The sequence below is a fragment of the Lagenorhynchus albirostris genome, chromosome 5 (assembly GCF_949774975.1).
Source record: "Lagenorhynchus albirostris chromosome 5, mLagAlb1.1, whole genome shotgun sequence".
NCBI lineage: Eukaryota > Metazoa > Chordata > Mammalia > Artiodactyla > Delphinidae > Lagenorhynchus > Lagenorhynchus albirostris.
The window spans coordinates 62547651-62563172 of record NC_083099.1 but is presented as its reverse complement, the minus strand read 5'-3'; the positions used below and the strand labels follow the sequence as shown (position 1 = coordinate 62563172).

The window sequence follows — 15522 nt, the reverse complement described above, 5'->3', positions numbered from 1 at the left end:
TTGAGAATGAATTTCAGCTCATGGACAGGTTTATGTTACATTAGAAAGAGTATGGGTTTTGGTGGTGTCCTGAAGGAAGAAAGTTTCAAATTAGATCTACCTCCTGCAAATTGCTCTGCGTAAATAGCTGCAGGTGGGCCGTCAGCGATAGTTGGTCCTCCGAGAAGGTCTTTCTCTGCTTAGGCACTTATCACTGTACAGTGGAGCTGCCTCCTCTTTCTAACTTAACATAAAACTGTGGCGTGGCGTGTGAGTGCCGTGGAGAAGCTGACGGTGGTGTGTGTTTCTCCCTGTAGGCCTTCGTGGTGAAACACCTCCTGGAGTACACCCAGGACACAGAGTCTAACCTCCAGTACAGCTTGCTGTTAGTCCTGGGCCTCCTCCTGACAGAAATCGTGCGTTCTTGGTCGCTTGCACTGACGTGGGCATTGAATTACCGAACTGGGGTCCGCTTGCGGGGGGCCATCCTGACCATGGCGTTTAAGAAGATCCTTAAGCTGAAGAACATTAAGGAGAAGTCCGTGGGTGAGGTGAGCGAGGGGTGTTGGCTTCAGGGCAGAGAGAAAGCTCCCAACCTGAGCTTCTTCCTTCCCTTGGGTCCCCGTTCTGTCCTTCCTCTTCCTCCTGAGGCAGTGCCTGCGTCCTCGCAGTGTCCACACACTGCTCTTTGTGTCTCGTAGCTCATCAACCTGTGCTCCAACGACGGACAGAGGATGTTCGAGGCAGCTGCCGTTGGCAGCCTGTTGGCTGGAGGACCTGTTATTGCCATCTTGGGCATGATTTATAATGTAATTATTCTGGGACCAACAGGCTTCCTGGGATCAGCTGTTTTTATCCTCTTTTATCCTGCAATGGTGAGTAAGCTTCCTTACCGTATTTTGTCAGCTTCTCTTCAGATGAGTTACTTCCACTGGGCTATATATAGTAGGTACCACCGAGGTATCACATCCTTGATTGGAAATTTCCTTTAAGCAGGTACCTGGTTTGGAAATGTCTGGAAAGAGCTAGACAGTGTTCAATCCATACAGGCAGCATTTTGACTTCAGAGGACGTCACTTGAATAAAGGCAGTAGCTCCTAAGTGAGATTTAAAAAGAGGGAGTGTGAGTGAAGGAGGTCATCAGGTGAACCCTGCTTTCCCCAGGTAACGCAGGAGAGCTTGAGTCACGCCACCTCAAGGTGATGCTAACTACTATGGCTCTCCCGCTTCCCTTTGGTAGCATAGATATCTGTGATTACTCTGAGGACAAATATTTACTTGTCTTAACTTTCTTCCAAAGGGTAAGAGTCAAATACTCTTTGATTATCATTTAATAGACCACTTTAATTAAAAAGCAGTATAACCACGGGATGCTCACTTTATTTATAATAACCTTAAGCGGATTTATCTCCCAGAGAGACTAGACGGTTCTAACTCTGAATAAGCTGTGATTTGGCATGCCATCGCTTTTCCTTTCAGATGTTTGTATCACGGATCACTGCATATTTCAGGAGAAAATGTGTGACCATCACAGATGACCGTGTCCAGAAGATGAACGAAGTCCTTACCTACATTAAATTTATTAAAATGTATGCCTGGGTCAAAGCATTCTCTCAGAGTGTACAAAGTGAGTTTAAAGACTTCATATGTGTAAATGGTAGAAGGATGTTGGCTTCTGTGCTTCCTGAGCACATTAGCTCCTGGGAATCCTAATGTCATAGGATCATAATACCTTATGTCCTTAATACTAGCCTATGAGCTTTACGTTGATAGGGATCTTAGAGACTGGCACCCATAACCTCATCTCACAAATGAGGAAATTGAGACCTGAGAAAGTTGTGATTTTTCCCAAGGTAACTCAGCTGGTTATGAGTAATTCATTCAGTTTCAAAGCCCCCTATCTATACTCATCCAGCCTGTAATTTTCTGGTCTGGCCATGAGGACGTCACAGAAAATAGTATCAAGTGGCGGCTGAGAGCTCCACTTCTGCCCCCACCACTCTGTGCGTGCATGCGCACTACGGGTAGGTGGGTGTGAGACCCTGGGGGTAGTGCTGGGAGAAGGGCTAGGCTGGAGGTCAGGACAGTTGGACTCTGGGCCTCGCTCTGCCACTCACTCACAGGGGTTTTTTAATTTGGTTTCTTTTCAAATAATTGATTTGTGTTGAGTCACAAGGTTCTCAGTGCCTGCCCCGATCCTGATCCGTAAATTCATTGCAGACATAAACATGTCGTATGTAAGTGCCACAAAGTTTGGAGGAATAATTAGCACATTAGCTGGGCATTCCAAAAGATCTCAACAAAAGTTGAAATCTTGGGCCCTAAAAAAGGTGAAGTTAAGAAAAATATATTTAAAGGCACTTTAGGGGACTTCCCTGGTGGCACAGTGGTTAAGAATCCTCCTGCCAATGCACGGGACACGGGTTCAAGCTCTGGTCCGGGAAGATCCCACGTGCCATGGAGCAACTAAGCCTGTGCACCACAACTACTGAGCCTGAATTCTAGAACCCACAAGTCACAACTACTGAGCCTGTGTGCCACAACTACTGAAGCCCACACGGCTAGAACCCGTGCTCTGCAACAAGAGAAGCCACCGCAATGAGAAGCCCGCGCACCACAACAAAGAGCAGCCCCCGCTCGCTAGAGAAAGCCCTAGCGAAAGCCCTAGAGAAAGCCCTAGCGCAGCAACGAAGACCCAACACAGCCATAAATAAATAAATAAATAAAATAAATATTTAAAGGCACTTTAGAGTTCAAATGAGAAGACATAGTTACATTTAAATTTAATTTAAATATAAAAGATATGGCTGTTCATTGACCATAATCTCACAGTGAGCTCACCTGAATATGATCCAGTTAAAAAGTTGGTGCAGGGGACTTCCCTGCGGTCTAGTGGTTAAGACTTCGCACTTCCACCTCAGGGGGCGTGGGTTCCGTTCCTGTTCAGGGAACTAAGATCCCACATGCTGCGTGGCGTGGCCAAAAAATAAAAAAGTAAAAAGAATTTTAAAAGTTGGTGCAATTTTGGGTTGAATAGAAATACAGTGTTCAGATCAAGGAAGCTGTTTTATTTTCACTGCTTGGTTTGTTGACTAAACCTTCAGGAACATTGTGTCCACTTCATAAACTTTAGTTATGAGTGGTCAGAAGCATCCAGCAGTGGATTAGGCTCCTTCTTTAAGTAGTGAGTTTGTTGCCAATAGAATGGAACAATTGGGTGCTAACAGGACATCTGCCAAGCCTGTTGGCAGGGTCACCAATGATAGTCCCTTCCGGCTCTCAGATTCTAATTTTCTCCGTTTTATAATCTTTCTGTGACTCCACTCATCCTTCAGCCCCTGACTTTGGTATCTTTACCTGTGTGTTTTAGCTTGAAAAGAGCATCCTTGCTCATTATAGACTTGGGCAAGTTATGTGATACATGTTAAAGCAATGAGTTGAATTTTTTAAAACTATGACTTGAGAGCTGGCTCTCAATATATTTCCCAGTGTTTGGGAGAGTGGTAATACCTTTAAAGGTCAGTTCATAGTCTCCCAGAAAAATTGCTTTTATGTTTGAAAATTTTTTGAAAATACCTCACTGCTTTATTGTCATACTTCTTACTCCCTGGTCTTTTGTACTCCATGGTTGCTCTGATAATAAGGTTGTCAGTTTTATAAATATTTAAGAAAAATCATTCTGCTTACAAAAATTGTATTTCACTCATCTTCTTCCAATCACCCTTACTGCTTTTTGTGTGAAAGCCTCTATTCTAGCACCAACATACCTACAGTAGACACCCTAGTAAATCTTAGTTCCTTTTTAATTCTCCATTATCGTTGTATAGTCTTTCTTATAAGTACTTAACCTAGAAATAAAGAACCAGGGAAGCAAACAAAACTGCCACTAGCAGATATGATTCATGTGTTCATTCCTTCTAAACAAAAGAAATTTGCAAAAAGAATTAGACTAAGGCAGAAGATGATCATTGTACTGAGAAGTAGTGACTGTTTTCTGTTAGATTCATTCCTGTGACTTGATGCATTTCAAACCTCAAGCTTGTGTGCTAGCTTTTGTGATTGTAATTGATGGCCATATTGACCTAGTTTTTTGCATCGTAAATGTTACAGGGTCGTTTTAAAACCTATGGTGGCTGAAGACCTACCAAGTCTTGTTTGGTGACAGAGGAGCAATATCCCATGGTTTCTTTCGACTTGCTTTTTAGAAACTGGCTTGCTTTTTATTCTTAGAAATCCGAGAGGAGGAACGTCGGATGTTGGAAAAAGCCGGGTACTTTCAGAGCATCACCGTCGGTGTGGCTCCCATTGTGATGGTGATCGCCAGTGTTGTGACCTTCTCTGTTCACATGACCCTTGGCTTTGATCTGACAGCAGCACAGGTCAGTGAGCCCTCAGGGCTTGGGGACGTTTTAGAAATACCACATATAGAGATGCTCTGGTCCTCTGGTTACTAGATTTGGATTTCTTTCATTCATGCGGTTAATCTGAGAAGTGGAAGAGTGAGGATTTAGCCCCAGTGCACAAATAAGTGTACGGGTTGTTTTACAACTTTGGGTTTAATTCTGAAAATACAGGTCATTGTCTGATTCAGATTCACTGAGAATTTTAATTAGAGGTCTCAAAAACTGTACCTTAAAAAATATATATCTGAAATATATCTGACTCTTACCAACATTTGACAGTCAAGTTACAGCCCTCCTTAAACCTGAAAGGAAATTGATGACGTCGTGTTACTTTAGTCGCATAGCCTCATCAGGCTCAGTTTCTTCTCTTTTCCTATTTTCAGGCTTTCACAGTGGTGACTGTCTTCAATTCCATGACTTTTGCTTTGAAAGTTACACCGTTCTCAGTAAAGTCCCTCTCAGAAGCATCCGTTGCTGTCGACAGATTTAAGGTAAGTGGCTCCCTTCCCTCCTCCGTGTCAGGAGCTGTGGCAAAACTAACTGCTGCCTTTATTCCAATGGGCCACATGGGCTGGCTGCACTTGGCTTTTTTCACCTTTAACCTTTCGGCAAGTTGGTAAGAAAGGGGGCAGTGGAGGAGGCTCAGGGGACCTTTTCAAAGAAATATGAATTTTTACCTTTTGTAGACAGCCTAGTTCTGGGCTTCCAAAATTTCAGTGTTCCCCTTCAGAGCTAGTCCCTTCTGCCTGGACCTAACATGGATATATGTTATAATTTACTGGGTCTTTAAGTGATTCAAACCTAGGCAATTAGAATTATCAGGAGGCCGTCAGCTTTTTCTCACCTTGATCTGCATCTACCTCTACCAAAATACTGTCGGGAATACGCTCTTTTTGATTCTTTTCCCTGCCCTGTGGTTGCCACTCATGATACAGGTAACGCAGTGACATGGGAATAGTCATAAGACTAGATCATACTGAGAACTGCAGTTAAGTACGTATCAGGGTTTTTTTTTTCCTTGCAGGTAGTTAGTTGATTGTGCCTTGACTGTGTTTTTTGTGCCTTCAGAATAATACAAATACATGATACAAGAGGTAGATATATTTGGGAGGGTGGAGGGAGATAGATATTTGAAAGTGGTTAATACTTAAAAAAAAAATGTCCAGCACCTGTGTGGCTGGACTCTCTTGACAAAGCCACTGCAGAGAGTAGCTCCTGCTAATTCTTCTTGGCTGCTGAGAGCAATACAAAAGCAAGGTCAGTACCTTGAAGGCTTGAAGCTCAGGTGTTTGAGGGATTAATATCATCACCTTAGGTGTTCAGCAGAAAACAAATTGGGTTTTCCTCTTAAGAAGCATGGAGAATAGCTTCCCAAGATTTATTTATATTTTACTTGTTTATGGTTAACCAGGTGAATTTTGTTTGGTCAAGAAAGCTAGTTCTCAAGAATGTGCCCCCCGACCCTAGCCCCAAGCCCTCCCTCACCCCAGCCTGGCTACTAGAAGGCCAAGATCCAGAGCCACGTGAAAAGAAATGGTCTAATTGTAATCAGAGCCTTATTTTGCAGAACTCACAATATCTAGTTTTGAAGAATGCAGATTTTTTTTTGTAAATTTAAAAAATCTTATTGGCTCTATTCAGTGATTCATGAATTGGGCAACATCCAATCTAGCAACTAGAAGGAGCTCCGAGGAGCTGTACAAGATGAAAGACTTTTATAGGTAGAAGGGAGCAGGAACAAGGAAGTTCTTCTAGGCAGAAAATCGCATTGGTTATTACAAGGTTACTTTCCTTTAGGGGATGGCAGGGGTCTATCAGGCAGGTTACCTAACTAGTGCTGATCAGGTGATTCCTGATTGACTTGTTTAATATTCCATTTCTGGGAGAGCTGAAACTATAGTTAAGTCTCAGTTTGGTGACATGGGGCTTAGCATAAGTGACTCCATTTGGGGCCTGTTGTCTTGTTTTTAACAGCCCACAGGAAGCAGACCAGAGCTCATCCTAAATGGATCAATTTCCTCCTAAAAGAAAAACGCAACATTTTATATAGGATTTAACCAAGACCTAGAGTCTCATAATATAATATTCAAAATGCCCAGGATACAATCCAACATTACTCTGCATACAAAGAAAGTCTAGATACTGAGATGACCCAAATGTTGGAATTATCAGAAAAAGACCTTAGAAATGAAAAGGTAGAAAGTCTCAGCAGAGAAATAGAAGATATAGAAAATAACCAAATAAAAAAATTTTAAGCTAAGAAAATATATTAATCAAAATTTGAAAATATATTGGATGGACTTAGTAGCAGAATACAGGTGACAAAGGAAGTCTGTGAACTTGAAGATAGATCAGTTGAAATTATCTGTGATAAGCAGAATGTCCACCCCTAAGGCAGATGTTTTGAGCATAAATTTGTCCCCCTATTTGTTTCTCTGTCCTTTTTAGTGAATGGCTTTGGTGGCATTTTGGACGAAGGAATAGGAATTTATAGTACAGATTGTTCACACACCACCCCAACCCCCTTATTTCTCGAGAGCTCTCTTCTTTTCACTTACTAGTGAGAACCTGTTTTAGCAGGTGGCTTCTCACGCTACAGATCCTTCCTCTATCCAGGAAGCTTCAGAGTTAATAATAGAAGCAAAATCACCCCCAGCTCTGTTGTATGCCTCATGAGAATGAGTCTCATTCTAGCTAATTCCTCTTGGCAAATCTCCTCCTTCCCCCCCCGCCCCCGCCTCCACTTCTGGGAGGATGATAACTTTAGAAAGGCAGTGAGAAGCCACCTTGTAACTTTTCTGATAAGACAGTCACCAGTATAATGTTGCCAGGTTTAGCAAATAAAAACACAGGCCACCCAGTTAAAACTGCATGAGACGTACTTATACTAAAAGACTATTCATTATTTATCTGGAATCAAAATTTAACTAGGCATCCTGTATTTTATCTGGCAACCCTACGAGTAGTCTCTCCTCTTCTGCTCAAAAGATACATTCTGATTTGATTGCTTCAGTGAGTGAGAGTAGTGTTTTGATGTAAAGTTGAGGTTTATGGTTTATGTATCTCTAAGATTCTGTTGTCCTGGCAGGTGCCAATCCAAGTAGATATAAATTTAAGTGTGTGGGGCGCTTGTGTGCCTCAGCATGTCCAGGCAGAGTGACCTGAAGCTGAAATCCTTCTGGGAGGAGTGCGGGGCTGCAGGGAGCCTGTGGGAAGGGAAAGTGTGGACGAGCTGTGCAAGCCAGAGGCACTAGCATAGTTTTTATAGTGCATGAGGCCTACAAGACCCATTTAGTAACTCTTTAGGAGAGAGAAATGATAGGAATTCTGTCAGCATATGGTTTCACTCTGTGAAGGTGGGCAGAATATTTGGCATGTTATTCTCAGCCCAGTCTCTTAGGAAGGCTCTGAGCAAATGAAACCAATGGCTCTTTTCAGAAAACTGAACTTTAAAAAAAAAACTACTTTTTTTAAAGGTTGACCAAGAGTGAAGATTATCTAGGAGATTTAGAAACATGACATTTCTGGGAAGATCAGGGATTGGGAATGGATAGGAGACGTGGCAATTTAGGGATGCAAAGAGCAAGCTTAGGAGTTTAGGATTTAGGAGAAAGAGCTTGCTCTTAGGCAAGGGGATTATATGGTTCATTTAATAGCACCTGCAAACTTTAAAATAGTTGGGGGTTCTCGGTAACTAAGCAAAGAGTCCTGCCATTAAAAGCCATCTTTTCTCTAAAGACTTTCTAACGTTTAAAAAAAATTTTAATCGTACTGGGAATCCAACTGGGATAGCACCCTATAGGGAAGATCACTGGGTTAAGGGAGGTGTCAGAAGTGGGTTCAAAGTCATGGGCACATGTTGGTCCTGGGCAGAGGTCTATTATGGTCACTGTTTCAGATCTAATTTCAGAGACATTTAGTTTTTCAAGCATTCCATTTCTCTTCCCCTGATATACCTCAGTGGGACTTGGGGAATGAGTGGGAGGGAAGAGTCTTTCTTCCCAAGGATGTTTCTGAGGGAGATACCCTTCCCTTCCACGCAAGCCCTTTGTTTGAATTCTCACAAGTTCCGAGGCAGGACTTGGAAGACATGAGAACTTGTTGGCGAGAAGATGTACTCCGCCGTCAATAGAACCTTAGGTACTCCTTTCCAACCGGAGCGAGCTAGGCCTGGTCACAATCTCAGCGCTGCCTCTCCCCCTGACATGTGCACGAGGGAAGTGCCTAGGCTTGGGGGTTCTGCAGGAGTGGTCTGGAAGGCAGACAGAGTGATGAGGGTCTGAGCAGGGGAGCAGCGTGGCTGCCCTTTGGTTTCCCTGCTTGCATTTTACTACCTGCTACTCAGCGACTCATGAGTGAGAACAGGGGCTGCAGACCAGTCAGTTAAATAGCCCTTGGCCCACATTAGACTGGTGGAAAAGGAAAGAGTAGTTTAGCATGTAACTGGTAGCGTCGAGTGTTGGGCCAGTTAAGTAGGCCCCTATCCATCCCGAGGGTGTCCCCACACTCCCGTGACCTCTCCGTGGGCCTGAGGCTGGGCTACACTAATGAGCTACCTTTTGCCCTTCAGCTTCCTTCCACTGTATAGCCTGATGTGTTTTGCTTCGTGAGTGTACGCCCTAGGCTTGTCTCCCTGGTCTTGATCCAGTGTCTCATCTTTGCACCTCTCTCACAACTCCTATCAGAGTTTGTTTCTAATGGAAGAGGTTCACATGATACAGAAAAAACCAGCCAGCCCTCACATCACGATAGAGATGAAAAATGCCACCTTGGCATGGGACTCCTCCCACTCCAGTCTCCAGAACTCACCCAAGCTGACCCCCAAAACGAAAAAAGACAAGAGGGCTGCCAGGGGCAAGAAAGAGAAGGTGAGGCAGCTGCAGCCCACTGAGCATCAGGCGGTGCTGGCAGAGCAGAAGGGCCACCTCCTCCTGGACAGTGATGAGCGGCCCAGTCCTGAGGAGGAAGAGGGCAAGCACACCCACCTGGGGAACCTCCGCCTGCAGAGGACGCTGTACAACATCGACTTGGAAATTGAAGAGGTAACCATCTACCAGGTGTCTATCCTGGCAGGGGTAGGCAGCTGCCAGTCCTTTTAGCAAAGGGCTTTCTCTCTGGGAGTGGTTTTGAACTAAAGAGCAAATCTGGCCAGTTCCACCTCTAGAAGGGATATTTAGGCATTTAACAATAGAAATGAATAACAACTGCTCTCATGAGATACTCATTTTATAAGCAAGGAAATGAAGCATTCGAGCGGGTTTTCCACAGTTTTGCCCTGAATAGATTTGATTTAGTTGTATGTGAGCTGCAATAATGATTTCTAGTTATTGTAGCTCTGTGTGAGCTTCTTATTAGCACTGGGCTGTGCATAGCACGGAACCTGACATATAACAGGTACTCTCAGTGATGCTGTGCTCAGCAGTTCTATTGTAACTTTATTTTTTAAGGAAAGGATCGTTATGGTATATGATGTCACGGCCCAGGTAACACAGGACTAGAGTCTCCCACAGGTCCTCCTATAGAGAGTGGCTGCCATAGACACTTCAGGTTTAAGGCTTTTAAAATACAGAATGTGACTGGGAGCCAGCGCCATGTTGAGGGCTGCAGCAGCCAGAGCGTCCCAGGTGTATATATATCTACTCATTCCATTTTTGAGTGCCAGCTCCCTGCCAGGCACTGTTACAGAGTTGTGGATAGAGCAGTGAAAAACCAAATAGGCCCAAATCCCTGCCTCCCTGGAGTTTACCTTCTTCTGAGCAAAGATAGATGGTAAACAAGTAAAAGGGCTACGAAGACAGGGGATAGAGTGCTTGCTGGGGCGGGGTGGGGGGAGCAGGTGTGGTCAATTTAAATAGGCCTCTTAAGGGAAGGCCTCATTTAAACTAATATCCCACCTGCCATGCGGCCCAGCCAAAAAAAGAAAAAAAAAGTAATAACAGGCATAATGCATTTGTTACAAATTGAAGGCTTCTGGCAACCCTGCATCAAGGAAGCCTGTAGGCATTTTTCCGTCAGCATTTGCTTACTTCATGTCGCTGTCACGTTTTGGTAATTCTCAAAATATTTCAAACCCTCCACCAGCAAAATGATTATGACTCATTGAAGACTCAGATGATGGTTAGCATTTTTTAGTAATAAAGTGTTTATAAATTGGTATTTACATTGTTTTTCTTAGACATAATGTAATTGCACGTTTAGTAGACTAAAGTATAGCGTAAACATAACTGATATATACACCGGGAAACCAAAACATTCGTGTGACTCTCTTCATTGCGATATTTGCTTTACTGCGGTGGTCTGGAAGCAGACCCACAATATGTCCAAGGTATGCCTGTATTTGAGCAAAGGCTTGAAGGAGCGAGCCATATGGATACGTGGAGGAAGAAGAGCATTCAGGCAGAGGGAACAGAAGCACAAAGGCCCCGAGTGTGCAGTGTGCCTGTCACAAGAGCAGAGTGAGCATGGGAGAGAGGGGAGGGTGCTGAGGGCAGAGAGGCTTGGGGTGCCAGAGCCTCCTGGAATGATTTCCGCTTTACTCTGAATGGATAGAGAAGCCGTTAGAGGGTTTGGAGAAGAGTGATGTGATCTGACTTACGTATGAAGAGAATCATTCTAGCTTCTGGATTCAGAAGAGTATGTAGGGAAACAAGGAGGGAAGTGAGAAGAACCAAGGAAAAACATAAGAGTTTTCTGGACCAAGGGTGGTGGTAATGGAGGTGGTAAGGAATGTTCATCTACTTAATTGGAAGTGGGCTTAGGGGGTACTAATGCGGTGTGAGGCCTGTTACACAGATCCAGAGCTGGACTAAAGGGAAAACAAAAAGCTCCCAGCTCTTGGAAGCTATAGATAAGAGCTGGGGGAGATGGTTCTCTCTGAGACCACCTGCAACAACTAGCATGGTTCATCCCTGGCGGGCACACAAGTCAGTTTTTATAGCTCCAATTAACTTTTTTTTTAATTAATTAATTAATTTTTAATTTTTTGTCTGTTTTGGGTCTTTGTTGTTGCACAGGGGCTTTCTCTAGTTGTGGCGAGCGGGGGCTACTCTTCGTTGCGGTGCACGGGCTTCTCATTATGGTGGCTTCTCTTGTTGTAGAGCATGGGCTCTAGGCTCGCGGGCTTCAGTAGTTGTGGCACACGGGCTCAGTAGTTGTGGCTCGCGGGTTCTAGAGCGCAGGCTCAGTGGTTGTGGCGCACAGCCTTAGTTGCTCCGCGGCATGCGGGATCTTCCCGGACCAGGGCTCAAACCCCTGTCCCCTGCATTGGCAGGCAGATTCTTAACCAGTGCGCCACCAGGGAAGTCCAGACTTCAATTAACTTTTAACAGCAGGCTCCTTATTTAATAACGATTATCTTGATTGAGGCAACTATATCACATCGCTGATCAGCTCTATTAGAGGATTATTCCTTGTAATCAGCTGAAATTTACTCTTCTCCTTTCTATCTGTTGATCCTCCTTCTGCCCTTTACTGTCCACGTTCACATGACAGACCTTAGCTATTTGAAGAGATACCACAATTCCCCCAGCCCCCCTCTTTAGGGAAGAGGTAGGAAGTTAATATTCACCTGATGTCTTCTGTGCCCCAGGCACTTACTTCATTGTTGACATCTTTAGTGACCATTTAGTCATCGGAACAGCGTTTTCTCTGTTTTAACCTGACCGACCTGAGCAGAGTCTGAGCCTGTGACTTGGTCTCCTCATCATGACCGGGCTGTAATCTTTCAACCTCCTGAACCATGTCAAAAACGTTGTCCAATATACTTTTATTAAGTACCAGACACTGTGTTTGGTCCTGCAAGGATGGCTTCTTCCAAGTTGCTCAAAGCTCAGTTAGAGAGACAGTATTCATTTAAGTAATAAGACCAAGTCCACACAATTGGAAAGTGCTGGTGGAGCTGGGATTCAAATCAAGACCTGTCTGCCTCCAGAATCCACGCTCTTTCCACACCACCACTCTCCGTGCCTCTCCTCGCTGCCAGTCTTGAGGCAACAGAGTGTTGCTGAACAAGTGGCCCTGTTAAAATCATCTGTCTGTTCTTGAAAACGTTTAACACTGCCCATGGAGAACTCATCATTTTGCCTGAGGACATTCAGTTAATCACAGGCTTGGTTTTCCACTTTCATGTGGGATTGATGGTAAAAATATGCCCTCAGATTCTTGGAGGTGTTTTGTAGAAAAATGGAAACAACAGTGCACAGTGCACATAATTTTTATGAAAATGATTTATAGACCCTGGAGAAAAAAATCATATAAAATAAAATGAAAATAAAGTAACTTTCAAGAGCCCTGTCCTCTTTTCCAAAAACAACAAGAAAAATAAACAAGTTATCAAAAAGCACGGGTTACCAACAAAGTAGGAAAGGGGTTAGGCCTTTCTAAAAGTGATGTGGGATACCTTAATGTCTGTCACATATTTAATTTTTCCAAAAGGCTTACACATCTGTTACCTCAGTGCATCCCCACAGAAACCCTATGACGTGGGTGGCTGATGAGGGAGAAAAGAGGTAAGTGACTTGCTGTGTCCTCAGGATGACATTCCCATAGCGATGGATTGTCGTTAACATTTTTTTCTTCAAAGAAATCCGAAGTCGTAGAGATGAGTGGTCAGTAGTGCTTTAACGACCTTCCTCTCTCGTGTGCTTTGTCCAGGGTAAACTGGTTGGAATCTGTGGCAGTGTGGGAAGTGGAAAAACCTCTCTCATTTCATCCATTTTAGGCCAGGTAAGATTTTGTGATTGTCCTTGGCATTTTCTGCTTCTTTCTCTGGATTCTGCTTAGCCAGAGTCTCAGGAAAAATGAACTTATTTCCTGAAGAGAGTCAGGAAAGGTGGAAACAAAATGACCCTAGGTCTATATCATACCCCGCCCCCTGCCTTTCCTACCCCTTAACAACAGCACTGTATCTGGAAGGGGGCTGAATGACTGATTGGTACCCAGCTGGAGTCATTTGTTTCTCTTGCCTTCTTTTATTCAGCATGTATTTACTGAGTGCCATAGGTATGCCGGACAGTGTGTTGGGAAATGTCAGAGGTAAGGGATGGACAGACTGCAGACTGCCAACAAATGGACCAGCCTCACCAGCCTCCCTTTCAGAGAGAGAGCCTTCAGGATTTGATCTAGAAGTAAAGACCCACTCTGTTTTCAGCCTAACCATTGAAAGAATTATGCCCTCAAGGAGTCCATGGTCTGGGACTTCCCTGGAGGTCCAGTGGTTAAGACTCCATGCTCCCACCGCAGGGGGCGCGGGTTTGATCCCTGGTTGCAGAATCAAGATCCCGCATGCCACGTGGCGCTGCCCAAAAAAAAAAAAAAAGGGGGGGAGTGTCCATGGTCTGATTGGGGTGCTAGGCCTTCTAGACACACAAGCACAGCACAGGGCAGTGAGTGAGTAGTGCTCAGAGGGCCCAGAAGAAGGCTGTCAGCATTTGGATTAAACTAGCTTGACTTGTTGGGTGAGATGAGGATAAACTTAAGGTTATTCCTCCTGATGGATGAAGTCCTCTGAGTCATTTTTCCATATTGAGGAAATTAAACAAATGGGAGAAGGGGCTGGGGAAGATTGTTTTGTAGCATCCAGTCTGTGGAATATTTGGTCCTGTTCAGCGTCACTGTCACAGTTGATGGAGTTGTGGCTCTCCTCTAGAGCAGTGGTGCCCGGGGTGGTCTGAGGAAGCCTGTATTCAAATCATCTGGAGGTGCAGCTTCCCACCCACACCCGCTTCTGCCTTATGAGGCTGTACAGTGGTTGGGCTCAGCCAGTGGTCTTCGTAAAAAACCAAAGACCTCCTGTGTAATTTCTGATCATCAGCCAGATTTCAGGGCCAGTGATGAGAGACACAGGTGGAGTGAAGGGGAAGGAAGGGTTAGTGGGCAGCAGTTAAACTGAAAAATGAGTGGGTCTTTGCTTCTGGATCAAATCCTGACAGCCTTCTCTCTGACAGAGAGTCTGGGAATACCGGTCAGCCCTGCTTCTTTAGAGTGTAACTCTTTGTTGGCGGTCTGCAGTGTGGGGTGTTTGTACTGTAGCAGCTGAGAGAGCTGGATTTCCACAGTTAGACCCTCAGGGGGTTTCTGAACACTTGAGTGCATTATCAGTGTACTTACCTGTTTGGGGGCAGTTGTGGTACTGTGTTACGGCCTGTGTGTGTACACTGTGCATTACCATGTTTGAGAGGACAGACTTGTATGTGCAGATTGGTTAATGAAACTGTTTCAAGCTATAGCATTCCTAACCCAAGACAAACGTCTACTGTTTTTTAGTTCCAAAAGGAACACTGAAAGAGCATAAAATGGGTAAATCGATTCATGTCGACCACTGCAATGGAAAACACAATTCAAAGCACATGGCTCATCATGTAGTCTCTTCATGTTGGAGGGGAGGGTCTGTCATCATTGTGTAGATACTCAGCAATACTAGTTGATGTCTAACTGGAATTTTTTCCCCCTCTGGTCTTCATTTTACAGAAGCAGCTGATGTAGCCAACAGCCTCTATTAATTCTGTGGATGAGTTGACCTGTGCTCATCTTGAGGCAGGGACTAGCTCTAAATCTTTACAGCATACTCCCCAGGGGAATTCTGCAGGGGCCTTCTGCTTGTGCTTCCTTCAATTAGGACAGTTTGCAGTTAGGAAAAAAGGATAATAAAGTAGCTTATGGGTTGCTGAATGAAGTATTTGTTCATTCAAGTCATGGGTTATGCTGGGCTCCCATCACACGTAAGCAAGGAGAACTTTGATTTTCTTGACCGCTGTAGCTACTGCTGTAGCTTTGCTCTCTGTGGAACAAAGGTGAGGTCCAGATTGGGGTTCAAAAAGTATCCAAGGAAATTGCCAAGATTTTCAACTCCGCTGTGGAATGTCGGGGGTTCTGCTGGCTTAGGGTGATGGTTTTGCGTTGTGATGCCATTAGATGGTGTCTCTTTCCCTAGATGTCACTTCTAGAGGGCAGCATTGCAGTCAATGGAACCTTCGCTTATGTGGCGCAGCAGGCCTGGATCCTCAATGCCACTCTGAGAGACAACATCCTCTTTGGGAAGGAATTTGATGAAGAAAGGCAAGGAATGTTTGGTTTCTGTCATGCTTTCATCTTGGCTGTGTGAGACACAGGCAGCCCGAGTCAGCAGGCTCTACCCCAACCG

The 15522-nt window shown here is 44.4% G+C and overlaps 1 protein-coding gene across 7 annotated transcripts in view; it reads left to right on the top strand.

The window, feature by feature from the left end:
* ABCC5 (ATP binding cassette subfamily C member 5) overlaps positions 1–15522 on the top strand; it is an 87882-nt gene that overhangs the window by 33224 nt on the left and 39136 nt on the right. For all 7 annotated transcript variants that reach the window (XM_060150124.1, XM_060150127.1, XM_060150128.1 and 4 more), the window contains 8 exons: positions 297–530; positions 681–854; positions 1459–1606; positions 4210–4358; positions 4766–4873; positions 9068–9424; positions 13035–13106; positions 15313–15437. In XM_060150124.1, the coding sequence (XP_060006107.1) occupies positions 297–530; positions 681–854; positions 1459–1606; positions 4210–4358; positions 4766–4873; positions 9068–9424; positions 13035–13106; positions 15313–15437 (1367 nt within the window). The remainder of the gene's footprint in view (positions 1–296; positions 531–680; positions 855–1458; positions 1607–4209; positions 4359–4765; positions 4874–9067; positions 9425–13034; positions 13107–15312; positions 15438–15522) is intronic.